General features: G+C 39.3%; 1 protein-coding gene and 1 pseudogene across 3 annotated transcripts in view; one reads left to right on the plus strand and one right to left on the minus strand.

The window, feature by feature from the left end:
• The first annotated feature begins 5,386 nt into the window (after positions 1–5,386).
• LOC110742526 lies at positions 5,387–6,388 on the plus strand (annotated as a pseudogene). The gene has a single exon (XR_002520291.2). The product of XR_002520291.2 is annotated as a 40S ribosomal protein S2 pseudogene (transcript).
• A 3,809-nt stretch (positions 6,389–10,197) lies between these two features.
• The window catches only part of IQCB1 (IQ motif containing B1), a 73,955-nt gene continuing 61,184 nt past the window's right edge, over positions 10,198–22,968 (minus strand). For both annotated transcript variants that reach the window (XM_009200088.3, XM_021934101.2), the window contains exons 14-15: positions 12,731–12,887; positions 10,198–10,769 (exon numbers count right to left, since the gene is read on the minus strand). In XM_009200088.3, coding sequence (XP_009198352.1) covers positions 10,540–10,769; positions 12,731–12,887 — 387 coding nt within the window. In that variant the 3' untranslated portion in view covers positions 10,198–10,539. The remainder of the gene's footprint in view (positions 10,770–12,730; positions 12,888–22,968) is intronic.

Genomic DNA, 22,968 nt, shown 5'->3' on the forward strand with positions numbered 1-22,968 from the left:
AGGAATAAAACCCATTTGGATCGCGGCGAATTAACTTTCTGCTGTGCTGCTGGATTCAATTTGCTAGTATTTTGTTGAGGAATTTTGTGTTTATGTTCATTAAGAATATTGACCTGTAGTTTTCTTTTTTTGTTGTGACATTGCCAGATTTTTATATCAGCATGATACTGGTTTGTAGAATGAGTTAGGGAGGGATCCTTTCTCCTCAGTTTTTTGGAATATTTTCAGTAAGATTGATATCAGCTCTTCTTTGTACATTTGGTGGAATTTTGCTGTGAATTCATCTGGTTCAGGGTTTTTTTTGGTTGGTAGATTTTTTCTTACTGATTCGACTTTGGAGCTTATTATATGTATGTTCAAGGTTTTGATTTCTTCCTGATTTATTCTTGGGAGATTGTGTGTTTGCAGGTATTTATTCTTTCCCTTTAGATTTTCTAGCTTGTGCACATAGATGTGTTCATGATAGTCGCAGAGGATCTTTTGCATTTCGGTGGGATTGGTTATAATGTCACCTTTGTCATTTCTGATTTTATTTGGATCTTCTCTCTTTTTTCTTTGTTAATCTAAAGCAGTCTTTCAATCTTGTTTATTCTTTAAAAAGCCAACTTTTTGTTTCATTGATCCTTTCTATGGTTTTTTTGGTCTTAATTGCATTAATTCTGCTCTGAGTTTAGTTATTTACTTTCTTTTGCCACCTTTGGGATTAGTGTATTCTTGTTTTTCTAGTTCCTTTAGGTGTGATGTTAGATTGTTAATTTGAGATCTTTCTATCTTGATGTTGGTTTTTAGCACTATAAACTTTCCTCTTAACACTGCTTTTGCCACATCTCAGAGGTTTTGTAGTGTTGTGTCTATATTTTCATTTGCTTCTGTCAGTGGGATACCCCAGTATTATTGTGTGAGTGTCTAAGTCTTTTTGGAAGTCTAAAAGTACTTATTTCATAAAGCTGGGTGCTTCAGTGTTGGGTGCATACATATTTAGGATAGCTAAATCTTGTTGAATTGAACCCTTTATCATTATGTAATGCCCTTCTTTATCCTTTTTTAACTGTTGTTTTAAAGTCTGTTTTATCTGACACAAGAATAGCAACCCCTGCTCCTTTTTGTTTTTCATTTGTGTGATAGATCTTTTTCCCTCTCTTTACTTTGACCCTGTGGGTATCAATACATGTGACATGAATCAGGCAGCAGAAAGACGGGCGTTTTTCTAAATTCAATTTCACACGCTATGTCTTTTAAGTGGAGCATTTAAGTTGTTTACATTCAGAGTTAATATTAATATGTGAGATTTTGTCATACTGCTGTTATTTACTTGATTTGTAGTTTTGCTTATGTAGTTGCTTTATACATGGGTCCCGGATCCATGGGCTATGTGCCTATGTGTGTTCTTATGGTAGAGAGTATCATTCTTTCATTTTCATGTTTAGAACTTCCTTAAGCATCTCTTATAGGGTGGTGATAAATTCACTTAGCAATTACTTGTCTGGGAAGGATTCTATTTCTCCTTTGTTGAGTAAGACCTGAAAAGCACAGGCAGCCAAAGCAAAAATAGTTTTATTTTTTTTACCCAAGATGGTGGATTAGAGGCTTTTAGGGTGCCTCAGCCACTTGGAAATAGCAAAATAGTGCATAAAGATAAACTCTGGGAGGAAAATGGGAATTCATCAGTAAAGTGAAGGACACCCTAGGCCCTGAGGAGAAAGTGGTTAAGCAGCCCCTATGATGGCTTCAGCTGATAAAGTGAGTGAAGCTGAAGCTTTTTGATGAGGTGAGGCTTTTTAATTTTTTATTCTTTTTTTCCTTTGAGGGTATGACTGTGGTATATGTTGTATATGACAGGCTTCATTTCTGGATGCTTTCAGAGGGTCAGGGCTCTGTATAGTTTCCTTGGTTGCAGACAGATTTGTACAGTGACTTTCTCAAATGTCGCTTGATGTAGCAATGTATTTTTGTTTGGTGGTATAATTCAAGCTGCAGACCAATAGATAGTGCTTGAGAGTAAAAGCCACCAAGAGGTTCTTACTCTGCATGCTCACCCTTGGTGGGACAGAGGAAACAGAAAAGGGTGAAAAACGTCCTTCCCCAGTGTAACTGGTCTTTGATGGGAGTAGAGCCCCTGGAGAAGCCTGAGAAGTACCTCTTTCAGCCCATGCTCCCCGGGCCACAATAGAAAGAGTTGCTGCCACATCTGTAGCAGTGCACTGGTGATGGGGGCAGGGTGCAAGAGATAACCCCTTCTCCAAGTCTCCAAGAGCTTTGCTGTTGCCCCCTTCAGTGGCTGACACCGCACTTTCATTTCCTTTAATCCAAGGGAGGCTTTGGTGGGCTGCATTTTCCCCTCCCTGAAGGGTGGTCCATCCCAAGAGTTGGATGTCCAGGTGAGTAGGGGTCCACCTCCCTCTCTCCCCTTGGAATACGTGGGGCACTTTCTCCCAAACTGACCAAGGGAGCATACTAAGGCACTCAGTAATGACACACATAGACTGGTTCCAGGTCACAAATCTATCCCTGGCTGCAAGTCATCCTACCCAGGAGAAACCTTCACTTCAGCAATTCTCCTCCCACTCCAGTCCTGCAATGGAAGAGAACCTAATTTCAGTACCTACTGCTGGGGTGCTCCCACACTCACTGCTCAATTCTGGCTGTGGGGTTTCTTCCCCTACTCCAGAGCAAGCACAGCTCTAATTGTGGGGGTCTTTCCCCTACTCCAGAGCAATCTCTCTAGCCTGAGACTAAAATGTCTGCAGTGGCTGCTGTTGCCAGGTCGCCAATGACTTTGTATGAGCCCAGATTAAAAATGGCATCTTCCTCTCAGTCCTAGGTCTGGGAAAATGTCTGCAGCTTTTTCCAGTGTCTTTCCCTCTCTCTATCTCTCAGCCTCTCTCCAAGCTCACTCCTGAGCTTGGAGGAAACAGGGTGCTCTCTCTTGACCTGGGTTGCACAGATCACTAGCAGAAAGGTAAGAAATAGAGGGAGATTGGGATTGGCTGCCTCGCGCATGTACTGGGCTTCACTCACTTTATCAGCTGAATGCCATCATGGGGGCTGCTTAATCTTCTCCTCCTCAGGGTCTGGGGTGTCCTTCACTATTCTGATGAATTTCCATTTTCTTCCCAGAGTTTATTATTATTATTACTACTATTATTATTTTTCTTCTGAGACGGAGTCTTGCTCTGTCGCCCAGGCTGGACTGCAGTGGCACGATCTCTGCTCATTGCAACTTTCGCCTCCCAGGTTCAGGCAATTCTCCTGCCTCAGCCTCCCCAGTAGCTGGGACTAGGCATGCGCTACCACACCTGGCTAATTTTTGTGTTTTTAATGGAGACGGGGTTTCACCATGTTGGCCAGGCTGGTCTCAAACTCCTGACCTCAAGTGATCTGCCCGCCTCAGCCTCCCAAGGTGCTGGGATTACAGGCGTGAGCCACCGCACCTGGCACTGAGTTTTTCTTTATGCACTATTTTACTATTTCCAAATGGCTGAGGCATACTGAAAGTCTGTAATCCATCATCTTGGGTAAAAAAAGTAAAACTGACTGGGCGTGGTGGCTCACGCCTGTAATTCCAGCACACTGGGAGGCTGAGAAGAGTGGATCACCTAAGGTCGGGAGTTCGAGACCAGTCTGACCAAAATGGAGAAATCCCATCTCTACTAAAAATACAAAAAATTAGCCAGGTGTGGTGGCACATGCCTGTAATCCCAGCTACTCGAGAAGCTGAGGCAGGAGAATTGCTGAAACCCGGGAGGCGGAGGTTGTGGTGAGCCAAGATAACGCCATTGCACTCCAGCCTGAGCAACAAGAGTGAAACTCTGTCCCGCTCCCCGCTCCAAAAAAAAAAGGTAAAACTATTTTTGCTTTGGTTGCCTGTACTTTTGAGGTTATACTCATGAAATTTTTGCCCAGACCAATGTCCTGGAGTGCTTCCCCAATGTTTTCTTCTGGTAGTTTCATGTCTTAGAATTGAGTCTTTAAGCCAGGTGCGGTTGCTAACGCCTGTAATCCCAGTTCTTTGGGAGGCTGAGGTGGGCGGATCACTTGAAGTCAGGAGTTTGAGACTAGCCTGGCCAACATGGTGAAACCCCATCTCTACCAAAAATACAAAAATTAATCGGGCTTGGTGGCAGGCACCTGTAATCCCAGTTACTCAGGAGGCTGAGGCAGGAAAATAGCTTGAACCCTGGAGGTGGAGGTTGCAGTGAGCCAAAATCACACCAACTGCACTCCAGCCTGGGCAACAGAGTGAGACTCTGTCTCAAAAAAAAAAAAAAAAAAAAAAAAAAAAAGAAGTCTTTAATCCATTTTGATTTTTGATTAGATTTTTGTATGTGGCAAAAGATAGGGTCCTAGTTTCATGCTGCACATGAATATCCAGTTTTCCCAGTATCATTTATTGAAGAGTTTGTTCTTTTCCCAATGTATGTGCTTGGCACCTTTGTCAAAAATGCGGTAAATGTGCGTTCATAAAAGAATGAAATCATATCCTTTGCAGCAACATGGATGAAGCTGGAGGCCATAATCCTAAGCGAATTAACGTACGAACAGAAAACAAAATATCACATGTTCTTGTAAGTGGGAGCTATTAAATCAAGTTTAGCCAAAAGCTGCCTCCTTACATATTTTAAGTTCAGCCTAAAGGTTTCTCTGTATGTTGTGAACTATAACAAGTGGAGGTGTAAACAGATGGTAGTCTACACTTGTACCAATCACTGAGTTTTGGCCAATCAAATGTAGTCAACTGTCCAAACTGTGTTCAAATAAGGCAAACGCCGAACTGTAACCAATCTAGTTGCTTCTGTACCTCTCTTCCATTTTCTGTTATCACTTTCCTTTTTCTGTCAATAAATCTTCTTCTACCACGGGGCTGCGCCTGAGTCTCAGAGCCTACTTTGGCTCAGGAGGCTGCCCGATTCAGGAATCGTTCATTGCTCAATTAAACTAATTTAAGTATAATTTGGCTGAAGTTTTTCTTTTAACAGAGCTACACATTGAATACCCATAGACATAAACATGGGAACAGTAGACACTGCAGACTCCTAGAGAGGGGAGGAAGAAGGGCATGGGTCAAAAATCTACCTGTTGGGTATTGCTTATTACCTGAGTGCAATATATCCTTCTAAAAAACCTGTACATGTACCCCCAATATCTAAAATAAAAGTTGAGAAAAAATGAGTTCAATTGTAAATGTGTGGATTTATTTCTGGATTCTCTGTTCTGTTCCATTGTTCTATTTACTTCTGGGTTCTCTGTTCTGTTCCAAACCAGCCTTGGTACTGGTTTTTAATGCCAATAACAAGGCTGTGTGATTATCATCCCCTCTTATCTCTCATTCTCTCTCCCTCTAGACAAAGAGCTTCCTGAGAGTCCTTCATTACTTTCTTTGAGTTCCCAGCACTTGGCACAGTCACTGGGACATGATAAGTGCTCAAAAATATTTGAGGAATTATACTGAAATTAAGAACTATTGGACTTCTTCTCCAAGAAAACACCAAATGGCGAATGACGCTGGTGCGCGGGGGAGCCCAGAGGCCCTGGTGGCCCTGGGATGGGGAACAGCGGTGGCTTCTGTGGAGGTTTCGGCAGTGGCATCCGGGGCCTGGGTCGCAGAGCTCACGGAGGCAAGGCCGAGGATAAGGAGTGGATGCCCGTCACCAAGCTGAGCCCCTTGGTCAAGGACATGAAGATCAAGTCCCTCGAGAGTATCTCTCTCTTCTCCCTGCCCATTAAGGAATCTGAGATCATTGACTTTTTCCTGGGGGCCTCTCTCAAGGATGAAGTTTTGAAGATTATACCACTGCAGAAGCAGACCCGTGCTGGCCAGCACACCAGGTTCAAGGCTTTTGTTGCTATCGGGGACTACAATGGCCACGTCGGTCTGGGTGTTAAGTGCTCCAAGGAGGTGGCCACCGCCATCTGTGGGGCCATCATCCTGGCCAAGCTCTCCATTGTCCCCGTGCACAGAGGCTACTGGGGGAACAAGATGGGCAAGCCCCACACCGTCCCTTGCAAGGTGACAGGCCGCTGTGGCTCTGTGCTGGTGCGCCTCATCCCTGCACCCTGGGGCACTGGCGAAGTCTCAGCGCCTGTGCCCGAGAAGCTGCTCATGATGGCTGGTATCGATGACTGCTACACCTCAGCCCGGAGCTGCATTACTACCCTGGGCAACTTCGCCAAGGCCACCTTTGATGCCATCTTTAAGACCTACAGCTACCTGACCCCTGACCTCTGGAAGAAGACTGTATTTACCAAGTCTCCCTATCGGGAATTCACTGAACACCTCGTCAAGACCCACAGCAGAGTCTCCGTGCAGCGGACCCAGGCTCCACCTGTGGCTACAATACAGGGTTTTTATACAAGAAAAATAAAGTGAATTAAGCCTGAAAAAAAAAAAAAAAAAGAAATATTGGAGAATCTACAGACAGCAGCCAAGAAAGATGAAAACGGCATTCACAAAGAAAGAAAAAGAAAAGCTGGCACACTGTTTAGCCTAAAGAAAATAATGAGGCATTTACCAGTCTTCAAAGAGATTTGATAATGAATTTTTAACCAAAAGATGCGAAGTTTGAAGGAGTCATTTTTACATATTAGTGCACTTTATGCATGCTATCCCTTAATCTGAAAGAATAGGAAAGAGGGGACGGGCAGGAGGGAAGGAGAGAGAGAGGGAGAGAGAGAGAGAAATTAAACTACCCTGGGTTACACGCAGATTTCTCCATAGCATCTTTCAGTGGCAGAAAATAGTGGTGTGATGTCTACACCATTCTGAGGAAAATAATGACCTTAAAGTGTGATCCTAAAATGCTATGTCCAGTCGAGTTGTCCTTTTAACTGTAAAGCTCAAAGACAGTCATTCTTAAATATATGAACACTCAAGAAATACAATACTTATAAATCTTCCTTGACAGAATTTTGGCCACAAAATCCAGATAACCAAGAAGTGAATAATAGTGAGGACCGAATCGATTTCAATGTAAAATGGAGACTGAATAATTATGGAAGTTAAGGTAATAGAACAGAATATAAATGTTATTAGAACTAAAAAAAAAAAAAATCTAAAGGTGGGAGAAAGAAGGTTAGAAGCCATGAGCAGGCTAATTTCCTTATCTATAGCAGAAAGTCAATAGATACTATCTAAAGTTGAAATGCATAATTATAAAATGATTCCAGAGGAGGTAAAGTTGCTGTCCAGTTAGTTTCCCTGTCTACTCAAAGGACTAAACTAGAGAGTGGACTTTGCCACTAAGTTCCATTATATATTTAAGAACTATCTTCTTGAAATCAAAATTGATTGAGGACTATCCTTTCCCTAAAATTAAAAGAGGCAACAATCTCCACATTAGATGTTTTAAAGGTTGGGTAACCAACTATCTGTCTGCAGTTTAGAAATGAGTGCAGAGAGATATTAGTGTCCTTATAAGCTGCAAATTTCTGGTGTCAGAAAGAAGGCTGAAGCCTACCACCCACTAGCCTAGGCTCTGGTGTTCATCCCACTATTATCAAACCACCAATGAGAGCAAACTAAAATGAAAAAGAATGGAACCAGCCAGCCAGTACAATCTTAGTGCTTAGGCAAGGAGATGCAAGAGAGACCAGGACAATGAGCTCAGACCCATCTCCAGATCCTCAGGGTTAAGATCCAAAGAGAGAGAGCAAGGGAGAGAGACTGGTAAACGGGATAGCAGTCTTTATAGATAGTAGCCTCTCTGCTTGAGGAAGAAGGCATAAGGATCCGAACATAAATTCCTAGGGGCCTAGTTCTGTAATTTTTGTCCAGCAGCAATACGGACAGTGAATGAGACAAAGCAAGAGGAAGAAAAATGATAGCCCAGTCTTATCACGTATGCACACAATCTCTTTGTACACTTGCAGTCTCTCACACAGATGCCTTGAGTATCCTGTGCCCTTTGCCTTCATAGTTAGAGAATACCCCTTACCTGTCTGCCACCTGTTGTTTCTTCTTCCCTGTTTCTGGTTATCTCCATAACTGGAGTCTCTCCTCAGACAAAAACAAAACCCCTCTATCTTTCTCTCGGTTTCAACAGGCAATCCCTAATTTGCCATTGCCATGAAAACTTTGGGGTACTGGGGAGAAGGAAAAGAAGGAGAAGCAGGCTTTGTTTGGCTAGTGATTGTCAAACCTTGGTGCAGAAAAGGACTTCTGGGAAAAGAGTTAGCAGAGAGAGCACAAGACAAGAGAAAAAGAAAAGAAAGAAACTTTCTGGGCATGTTGCTTTGGCTGAAGAATGTGTCAGAAAAAGAAGGAAAATCTGAGTTTGCCATTGTCAGCACCCTGACTCCTAGAATGTTGTCTTAGGTCGCGTCTGAGCACTTTACTCAGTGTCTTTCCACTCAAGCATTAATTTGGCTGTAGTGACTGGAGCAAAATCCCTGTGTCTCAATGCCCGATTTCTTCATCAGTGGAAGGAGGACATATGAAATGGTAAAGTTTCTTAAAACAATCTAGAGAGATGCAGGGGATCACAGTATTATATGTGAAGTTCCTTGCCCAATGAGATACCATCTCACACCAGTTAGAATGGCAATCATTAAAAAGTCAGGAAACAACAGGTGCTGGAGAGGATGTGGAGAAATACGAACACTTTTACACTGTTGGTGGGATTGTAAACTAGTTCAACCATTGTGGAAAACGGTATGGTGATTCCTCAAGGATCTAGAACTAGAAATACCATATGACCCAGCCATCCCATTACTGGGGATATACCCAAAGGATTATAAATCATGCTGCTATAAAGACACATGCACACGTATGCTTATTGCTGCACTATTCACAATAGCAAAGACTTGGAATCAACCCAAATGTCCATCAGTGACAGACTGGATTGAGAAAATGTGGCACATATACACCATGGAATACTATGCAGCCATAAAAAAGGATGAGTTTGTGTCCTTTGTAGGGACATGGATGCAGCTGGAGACCATCATTCTCAGCAAACTATCACAAGAACAGAAAACCAAACACCACATGTTCTCACTCATAGGTGGGAACTGAACAATGAGATCACTTGGACTCAGGAAGGGGAACATCACACACTGTGGCCTATTATTGTGATTATTTACTCTAAATAATTCTTATATCTTAGAGATATGCTCTGAAATATTTACTGATAAAATGACATGATGTCTTGAATTTGGTTCAACATAAGGAATTAAAGTCAGATTGGTCTTGGTTTGACAATTGTTGAAGCTGAATGATGGGTAAAAGTGAGTTTGTTATACTACTCTCTCTACTTTTGCATGTTCTTAAAATTTTCCATTATAAATATGTTAAAAATACTTTTGTGAACTCCTACTAGGTGACAGGTGCAGAGGATGCAACAGCAGGTTTTGATAATAAAATAATTCAAATTTATTTGATTTCTTCTTACCTAGCCACTTTTCTCTTGTGCTCTGCTATAGATGAAATACTTCATTTCACAGAAAGAGAGTCCTATCCCAGTTTACATGGTTGGCTTGAGTCCTCAGCTATGTAATGGGCTCAAGAAAAATTATTGTTCTAGATTATCTGGCATTTTCTCTGCTAAATTGGGAGCAACACTCTTACATAATTTTTCTACACTTCTTTTCCAATTATAAGTACAAATATAGGAATTTTGACTAGAATTTTACTAAAGTTAACGTTAGAGATTGTACAACATTATACAATTTGATCTTATATCCAGAAATACGGGTATTTTCACTCATTTTACAAAAAGCATCTTCCAGATTCTTTATGATATGGAGTTATGATTTGTTAACTGATTTTAACTTAAATTCCATATTGTTACAAACACAAACTGAAGTGGCTTCAATTTTATGGTATTAAAACATATTTAAAGCAAACATGGAAATTGAAAAGTATTAGGTTGGAACCAAATAATCATAAAGGTACCTAGGATTATAACAAAAATTAAACATTATATTTAACTCTGAGATTCCTAGGAGAAAAGACAAAAAGGGAAACTGTACATTATATAGTTCTCATAGTTTAATAGAAAGAATGCATTTTTTTGGTAGGTAGTTCCTTTTAGAAATAACAAAATAGAAAATGAGTTCAACCACTGCTTTATAGAAAATAGGGAAATGTTCTTCAATTGAGCATTTCTTTCCCTCACATTAATAAACTCTGCACACACCTCCTATGTTAATAGGAAATAGGAATTCCAGATAACAAATGTGGAAAGTTGAAATAATCCTGACAAATTTTTCAAATCAATTGTTGAAAATCTTTATTTAGAAAAAAATCTTTAGTTGGAAAACAGCAGAAACCAAAGAAAAACACACTTCATGTAAACAACAGAACACTATGCTAAGTTTAGTTCTACAATAAAAGCCACACAAATCTGTGTGTGGTCAAGGATGAGGATACAGAGGAAAGAAAAAGAAAATTGAGAGAGAGGTAGAAGATAACTCTTTGCTTACTGGAGGTCTTGTCACCTCTGGAAAATAATAAGTTAGGATGGCCCTAGTCTACTAGCATGCCAGAGGTAGAACCAATATAATCTCCTAAAATATGAGATTTGTGTCAATTCTTAGGGTAACTCACTAAGGTGGTTTGGTTCCACCAATGAATAAAGTTTCTAATTCCACACTAAGCTCATCCTTTGGAACATCAACCTCATCTCCAGATTCTTCCCCAAGCTTCTTCCACCAGGGTGCTTGTATGTGCTTCAGGGTTGTGAGATGGGCCTGCTTGGCCTTGGCTGCCACAGGCCTGGATCTACTTAGGAAGAGCTCAGGTTCTTTGCCTTCTGCCTCCTTTAGACTTGGTGCCTCTGTAGTGGACAGAAAATACATAGATGAGAACAAGAGTCCTATGCCAGGCAGGTAGGAACTTGGAAGCTACAGAGCTGTAACTCTGCAGGCAGAAACAGCATTCCAACTCTGAATGTATTACTTTTGAGACAGGGTCTCGCTCTATTGCCTAAGCTAGAGTGCAGTAGCATGATCATGGTTCACTGCAGCCTCAACCTCCTGGGCTCAAGTGATTCTCCCACCTCAGCTTCCTGAGTACCTGGGACTATGCCACCACACCCAGCTAATATATTTTCTCTTTTTTGTAGAGATCTCACTATGCTGCCCAGGCTGGTCTCAAACTTCTGGACTCAAGCAATCCTTCTGCCTCAGCTTCCCTAAGTGTTGGGATTACAGCCATGAGTCAACATATTTGGCCCATTTCTGTTTTTTTTGAGATGGAGTTTTGCTCTTGTTGCTCAGGCTGGAATGCAATGGTGCGATCTCAGCTCGCTGCAACCTCCGCCTACTGGGTTCAAGTAATTCTCCTACCTCAGCCTCCCGAGTAGCTGGGATTACAGGCGTGCACCACCATGTCTGGCTAATTTTGTATTTTTAGTAGAGATGGGGGTTTCACCATGTCAGTCAGGCTGGTCTCGAACTCCTAACCTCAGATGATCTGCCTACCTCGGCCTCCCAAAATGTTGGGATTACAGGCATGAGCCACCGCGCCCGGCCATTTCTGTGTTTAAAGGAATAAAAAAAGATGTAGATTTTTGTAAGATGGTTTATTTATTTATTTATTTTATTATTTTTGAGACGGAGTCTTACTCTGTCACCTACGCTGGAGTGCAGTGGCACGATCTCTGCTCACTACAACCTCCGCCTCCCGGGTTCAAGCAATTCTCCTGCCTCAGCCTCCCGAGTAGTTGGGATTACAGGCACCCACCACCATGCCCAGCTAATTTTTATATTTTTAGATGGGGTTTCACCATGTTGGTTATGCTGGTCTCAAACTCCTGACCTCGTGATCCGCCACTTCGGCCTCCCAAAGTGCTGAGATTAGAGGCGTGAGCCACCTCGCCTGGCCAAGATGGTTTATTTAAAGAACAGAAACTTTAATAGAACCTCGTCCTATAGATGAGAGGCTCAGTTTCAGCCATTTATCCAATTTCAAAATATAAAATTCCCAAATAGTAGCCATTAAAGAAAACACTGGTCCTTTCTGTTCACATACACTAAAGAAATCCAAGAGGCTGACTGAAACACAGGGGCTTCATGGATGGGATCTCTCGTTAAATGGGTCAGTGGTTATGATGAATTAATTTTTGTAAAAGTACTTCATTAAAAATTATAGACCAGGCGCGGTTGCTCACGCCTATAATCGCAGCACTTTGGGAGGCCGAGGTAGGCAGGTCACAAGGTCAAGAGACCGAGACCATCCTGGCCAACATGGTGAAACTCTGTGTCTACTAAAACTACAAAAATTAGCTGGGCATGGTGGTGCTCACCTGTAGTCCCAGCTGAGGCAGGATAATCATTTAAACCTGGGAGGCAGAGGTTGCAGTGAGCCAAGATCACGCCACTGCACTCCAGCCTGGCAACGGAGGAAGACTCCGTCTCAAAAAAATAAAAAAAAATTATAAAATGCGCTACAAGAGAATGACACTGTAACTATTGTCATCATCTACTTATAAAATATGACCAAAAGCTTTTCAGATTACATAGTAAAAGATGGCTAGTAGGGCTCAGCATCTGAAATTAATAACTTCGGGGTGACACATATGAATGATGGCAAGGCTTGGGGAAACACGTAAGAAGGAGGTTATAAAATCTGCATCATTTGAAAACATTATGTGCTGGTCTGATCTATGTAAAAATTTCCTGAGGTTAGGGGATGAGCTAAAGATGCTTACTAATGGTTTCCTTCTGAAGGTTTTGGATGTCACAAACCTTGCATAGGTTGTTCCTTTTAGAGAACAAAAGTAAAATGAGCACATACTCATTAGCTGTTCAACATTGGTGCTGATCTGTGCCATCAGAGCTTCTCTGTGCTGCTGGGCTCGCTCTTCCACGGCCCTGCCCATGAAGTAGTGTTGCAGTCGTTCTTGAGCTTGGGCATGGAGTTCCCTACTGACCACATCTGACATTGGAGAGCCCTGGAAACACAGGACAGAAAAACTTATCACAAAGAGGACATAGGTATCAAAGTACCCAACCACTTAGCAGAGGTTTTAGAATGCTTAGCTGTCTCTCATTTTATCAATTGAATCTTATGATTGATGTCTATCTTGTATTCTTACGCAAGTATTAAATAGTCTCTTAAAAGTTTTAGATAAAAATAATGGTGGAGAAGTTTTTTGTCTTTCTTTTTCGTATGTGACCATACTTTACTTTCTCAGACACTGTGGAATTACGGGAGAGGATACAAAAAACAACTACAAAAAAAAACCTGATTAAAAAATGAACAAAATATAATCCTGTGGAAAAAAAATGACTTGAATAGACATTTCTGAAAAAAGATAAAGAAACGGCCAGTAAACACATGAAAAGATGCTCAAAATCACTAATTAGGAAAATGCAAGTTCAAACCATAAGATACAACTTCATATCTATTAGCTGCTATCAAAAACAACGACTACAACAAAAATAACTAATGCTGACAAGGATGTACAGAAACTGGAACGCTGTGTGTGACTGGTGGAAATGTAAAATGGTACAGCCACTATGGAAAACAGTATGGCAGTTCCTCAAAAAATTTTTAAAAAGACTTAGCATATAATCTAGCATTTACAGTTCTGGGTACTCACCCAAAAGAATTGAAAGCAAGTAGACAAACAGCTATTTGTACACACATGCTCACAGTAGCATTATTCACAATAGCCAAAGGGTGGAAGGAACCCAAGTGTTCCTTGGATAAACAAAATGTAGTATACATAATGGAATATTATTCAGCCTTTAAAAAGTAGAAAATTCTGACACATGCTAAAACATGAACCTTGAAGACATTATACCAAGTGAAACAACGAAGTATGATTCCACTAATGGGGTACTTAGAGTAGGCAAATTCATAGAGACAGAAAGTAGAATGGTGGTTGCCAGGAGCTGGGTAGTGGGGGAATGGTGAGTTAGTGTTTAATGGTTGCCAGGAGCTGGGTAGTGGGGGAATGGTGAGTTAGTGTTTAATGGATGCAGAGTTTCAGTTCTGCAAGATGAAAAAAGTTCTCAAGATGGATGGTGGTGATGGTTGCACAAACAATATGAACGTACTCAATGCTAGTACACTACATTTAAACATAGTTAAAATGGTACTTTTTACATTTTATCTATTTTACCACTCTGAAAATAAATAAATTTTAAAAATATAGGAACATGAAGCCACACAAAACTTACTGTATCAGAATTTCTTGGGGTGTGTGGGGCTTGGGTATATAATTTTTATAAAGGCGATTAAATTTGTAAATGATTAAAACTGTTAAAAGCAATATGTCCTCTCTACAGAGCTTAGGAACTGATTATTTATTGGAGAGAAGGCATGCTTCTGTCTGTCCTCATTCCATCTCTGCTTTAAAAACTTTCAGTTGTGGTTCTGCCCCTCTCTCCAATTAGGTTCTGGTGCTTGGCTAAGGGAGGAGTTGCTAATATGCTTGATAAGCACTTAAGAGATTCGTTGGCCATATACACCATGGAATACTATGCAGCCCTAAAAAAGGATGAGTTCATGTCCTTTGCAGGGACATGGTTTATGTCCTGGAAGCTGGAAACCATCATTCTCAGCAAACTAACACAAGAACAGAAAACCAAATACTGCATGTTCTCACCCATAAGTGGAAGCTGAAAAATGAGAACACGTGGACGCAGGGAGGGGAACATCACACAGTGGGGCCTATCGGGGGATGGGGAGCTAGGGGAGGGATAGCATTAGGAGAAAAACCAAATGTAGATGACAGGTTGATGGGTCCCAAACCACCCATGGCACGTTATACCCATGTAACACACCTGCACGTTTCGCACATGTATCCCAGAACTTAAAGTATAATAATAACTAAAAAGAAGAGATTCATTGGCCATGTTTTATAGGTGGCCAGGCTGATTATTTTTAAAAGCTCAGGACCCCTAAAATTTTTTTAAGCACTTAGGTTAAAAGAACTTTATTAAAAATACAGCTTTATTCACTCCTCAGCAAATGTAGAACAACAGAAATTATAACAAACTGTCTCTCAGACCACAGTGCAATCAAACTAGAACTCAGGACTAAGAAACTCAATCAAAACCGCTCGACTACATGGAAACTGGAAACTGCTCCTGAATGACTACTGGGCACATAATGAAATGAAGGCAGAAATAAAGATATTCTTTGAAACCAATGAGAACAAAGACACAACATACCAGAATCTCTGGGACACATTTAAAGCAGTGTGTGGAGGGAAATTTATAGCACTAAATACCCACAAGAGAAAGCTGGAAAGATCTAAAATTGACACTCTAACATCAAAATTAACAGAACTAGAGAAGCAAGAGCAAACACATTCAAAAGCTAGCAGAAGGCAAGAAATAACTAAGATCAGAGCAGAACTGAAGGAGAGACACAAAAAACCCTCCAAAAAAAATCAGTGAATCCAGGAGTTGGTTTTTTGAAAAGATCAACAAAATTGACAGACCACTAGCAAGACTAATAAAGAAGGAAAGAGAAAAGAATCAAATAGACACAATAAAAAATGATAAAGGGGATATCACCACCGACCCCACAGAAATACAAACTACCACCAGAGAATACTATAAACACCTCTATGCAAATAAACTAGAAAATCTAGAAGAAATGGATAATTTCCTGGACACTTACACTCTCCCAAGACTAAACCAGGAAGAAGTTGAATCCCTGAATAGACCAAAAGCAGGCTCTGAAATTGAGGCAATAATTAATAGCCTACCAACCAAAAAAAGTCCAGGACCAGATGGATTCACAGCCGAATTCTACCAGAGGTACAAGGAGGAGCTGGTACCATTCCTTCTGAAACTATTCCAATCAATAGAAAAAGAGGGAATCCTCCCTAACTCATTTTATGAGGCCAACATCATCCTGATACCAAAGCCTGACAGAGACACAACAAAAAAAGAGAATTTTAGACCAATATCCCTGATGAACATCAATGCAAAATCCTCAATAAAATACTGGCAAACCAAATCCAGCAGCACATCAAAAAGCTTATCCACCATGATCAAGTGGGCTCCATCCCTGGGATGCAAGGCTGGTTCAACATACGCAAATCAATAAACGTAATCCAGCATATAAACAGAACCAAAGACAAAAACCACATGATTATCTCAATAGATGCAGAAAAGGCCTTTGACAAAATTCAACAGCCCTTCATGCTACAAACTCTCAATAAATTTGGTACTGATGGAACATATCTCAAAATAATAAGAGCTATTTATGACAAACCCACAGCCAATATACTGAATGGGCAAAAACTGGAAGCATTCCCTTTGAAAACTGGCACAAGACAGGGATGCCCTCTCTCACTACTCCTATTCAACATAGTGTTGGAAGTTCTGGCTAGGGCAATCAGGGAAGAGAAAGAAATCAAGGGTATTCAGTTAGGAAAAGAAGAAGTCAAATTGTCCCTGCTTGCAGATGACATGATTGTATATTTAGAAAACCCCATCGTCTCAGCCCAAAACCTCCTTAAGCTGATAAGCAACTTCAGCAAAGTCTCAGGATACAAAATTAACGTGCAAAAATCACAAGCATTCTTATACACCAGTAACAGACAAACAGAGAGCCAAATCAGGAATGAACTTCCATTCACAATTGCTTCAAAGAGAATAAAATATCTAGGAATCCAACTTACAAGGGATGTAAAGGACCTCTTCAAGGAGAACTACAAACCACTGCTTGGTGAAATGAAAGAGGACACAAACAAATGGAAGAACATACCATGCTCGTGGATAGGAAGAATCACTATTGTGAAAATGGCCATACTGCCCCAGGTAATTTACAGATTCAATGCCATCCCCATCAAGCTACCAATGAGTTTCTTCATAGAATTGGAAAAAACTGCTTTAAAGTTCATATGGAGCCAAACAAGAGCCCGCATTGCCAAGACAATCCTAAGTCAAAAGAACAAAGCTGGAGGCATCACGCTACCTGACTTCAAACTATACTACAAGGCTACAGTAACCAAAACAGCATGGTACTGGTACCAAAACAGAGATATAGACCAATGGAACAGAACAGAGGCCTCAGAAATAATACCACACATCTACAGCCATCTGATCCTTGACAAACCTGACAAAAATAAGAAATGGGGAAAGGATTCCCTATTTAATAAATGGTGCTGGGAAAATTGGCTAGCCATAAGTAGAAAGCTGAAACTGGATCCTTTCCTTACTCCTTATATGAAAATTAATTCAAGATGGATTAGAGACTTAAATGTTAGACCTAACACCATAAAAACCCTAGAAGAAAACCTAGATAATACCATTCAGGACATAGGCATGGGCAAGGACTTCATGTCTAAAACACCAAAAGCAACGGCAACAAAAGCCAAAATTGACAAATGGGATCTAATTAAACTAAAGAGCTTCTGTACAGCAAAAGAAACTACCATCAGAGTAAACAGGCAACCTACAGAATGGGAGAAAATTTTTGCAATCTACTCATCTGACAAAGGGCTAATATCCAGAACCTACAAAGAACTCAAACAAATTTACAAGAAAAAAACAACCAACCTCATCAAAAAGTAGGCAAGGGATATGAACAGACATTTCTTAAAAGAAGACCTTCATACAGCCAACAGACACATGAAAAAATGCTCGTCATCACTGGCCATCAGAGAAATGCAAATCAAAACCACAATGAGATACCATCTCACACCAGTTAGAATGGCAATCATTAAAAAATCAGGAAACAACAGGTGCTGGAGAGGATGTGGAGAAATACGAACACTTTTACACTGTTGGTGGGATTGTAAACTAGTTCAACCATTGTGGAAAACAGTATGGTGATTCCTCAAGGATCTAGAACTAGAAATACCATATGACCCAGCCATCCCATTACTGGGCATATACCCAAAGGATTATAAATCATGCTGCTATAAAGACACATGCACACGTATGTTTATTGCGGCACTATTCACAATAGCAAAGACTTGGAATCAACCCAAATGTCCATCAGTGACAGACTGGATTAAGAAAATGTGGTACATATACACCATGGAATACTATGCAGTCATAAAAAAGGATGAGTTAGTGTCCTTTGTAGGGACATGGATGCAGCTGGAGACCATCATTCTCAGCAAACTATCACAAGAACAGAAAACCAAACATCGCATGTTCTCACTCATAGGTGGGAATTGAACAATGAGATCACTTGGACACGGGAAGGGGAACATCACACACTGGGGCCTATTATGGGGAGCGGGCAGGGGGGAGGGATGGCATTGGGAGTTATACCTGATGTAAATGACGAGTTGATGGGTGCTGATGAGTTGATGGGTGCAGCACACCAACATGGCACAAGTATACATATGTAACAAACCTGCACGTTGTGCACATGTACCCTAAAACTTAAAGTATAATAAAAATAAAAATAATAATTTAAAAAAAGGTCACAATATTTCTCCATTGTTTCCTTTTAGAAGTTTTATAGTTTTAGGTTTTGCATTTAGGCCTATGATCTACTTTGAGTTAAATTTTGTATATGAAGTGATGTATGGCTTCAAGTTCAATTTTTTTTTATATATGGATAGCCAATTGCTCCAGTTTTTCTACTATATTAACTGTGCATCTCTGTCAATAATTAGTTGGCTATACATGTGGATTTATTTCTGGATTCAAGTATGTTCTACTGATTTGCTTTTGTATCTTTGTATCAATATCACTGTTTTGATTCTATAGCTTTATAATTGCAATCAGGTAACGTTAGCCCTCCAACTCTGTTCTTTTTTGCAGTTACTTAGCTATTCTATTCTAGGTCCTTTGTATTTCTATATGAATTTTAGAATCAGTGTGTCAATTTCCACAAGAAAACCTGATGGGATTATGATTGTGCCGAACGACATTCTGCCTTGTTCCTAATCTTAGAGGAGAAACATTCAGTCTTTTGTCATTGAACATGATGTCAGTTGTAGGTATTTCATAGATATCTTTCATCAAGTGGAGAAAATTTTCTCCAGATTCCCAGTTTGTTAAGATTTCGTTCTTGGGGTGTGTGGGGTGTCAGGACTAGATGTTGTATTTTGTCAAGCTCTTTTTCTGCATTTATTGATATAATAATATGATTTTTCTTAGTCTGAGTCTGTTAATATGGTAAATTATACCTGAGATAAACTTTACTTGTTCATGATATACTAGCCTTTCAACATATTGTTAGATTCAATTTGCTAAATGAATAACTATTTTGAGATTTATCCATGTTGTTAAAAGTTTTAATGTTTAGAATTTTGAGATAAATGTTCATGAGGAATATTATTCTGAAATTCTTTGCTTGTAAGGTCTCTGGTTATGGTGTCAGGGTATTGCTGGTCTTATAAAATGAGTTGGAAAGTATTTCCTCTTCTTCAATTTTTTATGGAATTGGCATTATTTCCTTCTTAAATGAATCAGTGAAGCAATCCAGCCATGCAAGTTTTCTTGTGGAGAGGTGTTCAGCTACAATTTAGTAGACATATAGATTTATGAGATTATTCATTTTATCTATTCTCAGGTGAACTGCGGTAATTTGTCTTTTGAGGATTTGTCTATTTCATAAAAATTGTTGTATTGGTATAAAGGTACTAATATTCTCTTATTCTTCAATATCTGTATAGTCTATATTGATGTCACTTCTCTTACCTCCTGATGTTGGTAATTTATGTCTTCTTTTTCCTGGTCAGTCTGGCTGCAGTTTTATAAATTTTATCGATTTTCTCAAACAATCAGCTTTTAGTTTCATTTATTTTTCTCTATTGCTTTTGTTTCCTAGTTTATTGATTTCCCTTTGAACTTTATTTCCTTTCTTCTGCTTACTTGGAGTTTAATTTTCTCCGTTTCTAGTTTTTTAAGTTATAAGCTGAGGGTTTTCTTGTTTTTGTTTTTTTAGTGAGAAAGGAGGGGCTGTCTGTTTCTGTTTGTTTTTTTTTTTAAGAGACATAGTCTTGCTATGTTGCCCAGGCTGGAGTACAGTGGCTATTCACAGGCACAGTCATGGACCACTATAGCCTTAAACTCCTGGGCTCAGGAAATCCTCCCGCCTCAGCCTCCCAAGTAGTTGTCACAGGCTACTGTGCCCAGCTCTTTGAGGCCTTTGATTTGAGACCTATCTTCTTTTTAAAATACAGGTGTTTAGTGATAAAAATTTCCTTCTAAATACTGCTTTTGGGGAATCTACAAGTTGTGAAAGGTGGAGTTTTCATTCAGTTTGAAATACTTTATAATTTCCCTTCTGATTTCTTCTTTGAGCCTTTGGTTATTTAGAAGTGTGTTGTTTAGTTTCCATATAGTTGGTAATATAACCAGAGATATTTCTGTTATTGACTTCTAACTTAATTCTATTGTGGGCAGAGAATATACTTTGTATATATATATTTTTTAGTTTATTGAGATTTATTTGATGGTAGAGAACATAGTCCATCTTGGTAAATGTTCTATGTGCAATGTTCATTAAGAAGAATGTTATTTGGTGAAGTTTTCCAAAAATGTCAATTAGATCAAGTTGTTTAATAGTGTTGTTCATATCTACCATATCCTTGCTGCTTTTCTGCGTGCTTGTTCTATAAGTTGTTGTTGAGAGGGTTATTGAAAGAATTGTGGCTTTATTCCTCATCACAGTTCTATCAGTGTTTGCTTCATGTATTTTTTTATTGTGGTAAAATATACATAAGATTTATCATTTTAACCATTTTTAATTGTACAGTTCAGTGGTATTAAAGTACATTCATATTGTTACATGACCACTGCCACTGTCCATCTCCAGAACTTTTATATTTGCCCAAATTGAAATTCCATACTCTTTAAATACTATCTTCTCATCCTACTCCCCAACTTCTACTCCTGAAAACCGCAATTCAATTTTCTATTTCTATCAATTTGCCTTCTCTAGGTATCTTAGATAAGTGGAATCAGATAATATTTGTCCTTTTGTATCTGGCTTATTTCAGTTAGCATGTCATCAAGGTTCATTCATGTTGGCTACATGTATTTTGGAGCACTGTTATTAGGTATATAAACATTTAAAATTCTTATGTCCTCTTAATTGATTCCTTTATCATTATACTTGTTCCACCTTTTTTCATATTTAAAGTATGTTTCTTGTAATCAACATATAATCAGGCTTTTTTATTCAGTCTGCTACTTTGCTTTTTAATTGGGGTGTTCAGACCATTTTTAGCTATTGTAATTACTGATACAATCACATTTGAGTCTATCATTTTGCTTTCTTTTTGTCCCATCACTTTATTTTTCCTCTTTTTCTGCCTTTTTTGATCAAGTATATTTTATGATTCAATTTCATCTCTTTTGTAGACTTATTAGCTATTTTATTATCAGTCGTTAGCTATAACTCTTTGTTTTTTAAATTTTAGTGGTGGCTTTAAGGTTCATACCATACATGGTTAACTTATAAATCTACCTTCAGATGATAACATATCACTTCATATATAGTATAAGAACCTCTCAATAGTATAGCAATCCCCCAGTTATCCAAGGTTTCACTTTCTGTGGTTTCAGTTACCTGCAGTAGAGTACAATAAGATATTTTGAGAGAGACAGAGAGACCACATTCATATAACTTTTATTACAGTATATTATGATAATTGTTCTACTTTATTACTGTGGTTGTTAATCTCTTACTGTGTGTAATTTATAAATTAAACTTTATCATAAGTATGTATGTATAGGAAAAAACATGATATATACAGGGTTCGGTACTATCTGCAGTTTTAGTCTTCCATTGGGGGTCTTGGAATGCATCTTCTGAGATTAACGGGGGACTACTGTATATTTACCCAAGTACAGTCATGCCTTGCTTAACGACAGGAATAGGTTCAGAGAAATGTGCTGTTAGGTGATTTTGTCACTGTGCGCCTGTCATCGAGTGTACCTACACAAACTTAAATGGTATAGACTACTACCTATGTAGGCTATGTGGTATACCCTATTGCTCTTAGGCTACAAATCTGTACAGCATGTTATTGTACTGAATACTGTAATCAATTTTAATGCAATGGTAAGTTTTTGCATATGTAAACATATAAAAATATAGAAAATGTCCAGTAAAAATATGCCATTACAATATTATGTGACCACTGTTGTATATATGGACCAACACTGACTGAAAATTCATTATGTGACACATGGCTGTAATTACCATTTCCAGTGCTCTTAATTTCTTTATGTAGAGCCAGATTTCTCTCTGGTATCTTTTCCTGGCATCATTTTAAACAGAAATGTTAAGTGTTTTACACCTTAAAGAACTTAACATTTCTGATTTACATTCCCACCAACAGTGTGTAAGTGTTCCCTTTTCTCCACATCCTTGCTAACATCTGTTGTTTTTGACTTTGTAATAATAGTCATTTTAACTGGTATAATATGGTTATTTATTATGATTTTAATTTACATTTCTCTGATGATTAGTGATATTGAGCATTTTTCATTGTTTGTTGACCACTTGTATGTCTGTTCATGTTTCTTGCCCATTTTTTTTTTTTTTTTTGAGACAGGGTCTCTCTCGGCCACCCGGGCTGGAGTGCAGTAGCATGAACATGCCTCACTGCAGCCTCAACCTCCTGAGCTCAAATGATCACCCTACTTCAGCCTCTCAAGTAGCTGGGACCGCAGACAGGCACCACCATGCCTGGCTAATTTTTAAATTTTTTGTAGAGACCAGGTTTCACCATGTTGCCTAAGCTGGTTTCGAATTCCTGGGCTCAAGTATTCCTCCTGCCTTGGCATCCCAGAGTGCTGAGATTATAGGCATGAGCCACAGCATCCGGCTTTGCCCACTTTTTAATGGGTTTTTTCCTTCTTGAGTTGAGTTCCTTGTAGATTCTAGATATTAGCCCTTTGTTAGATGTATAGCTTGCAACTATTTTTTCCCATTCTATAGGCTGTTTACCGTTGATTGTTTATTTTGCTGGAGAGGAGTTTGCAATATAAGCATGTAAATGTGCATTTTTACTCCCTCAATCTATATGAATAAAAAGAATTTAACATTTTTTATAACATTTCTGGAATGTTAAATTCTTTTTTGGTAGTGCA

Source organism: Papio anubis, chromosome 2, assembly GCF_008728515.1.
Source record: "Papio anubis isolate 15944 chromosome 2, Panubis1.0, whole genome shotgun sequence".
Classification (NCBI taxonomy): domain Eukaryota; kingdom Metazoa; phylum Chordata; class Mammalia; order Primates; family Cercopithecidae; genus Papio; species Papio anubis.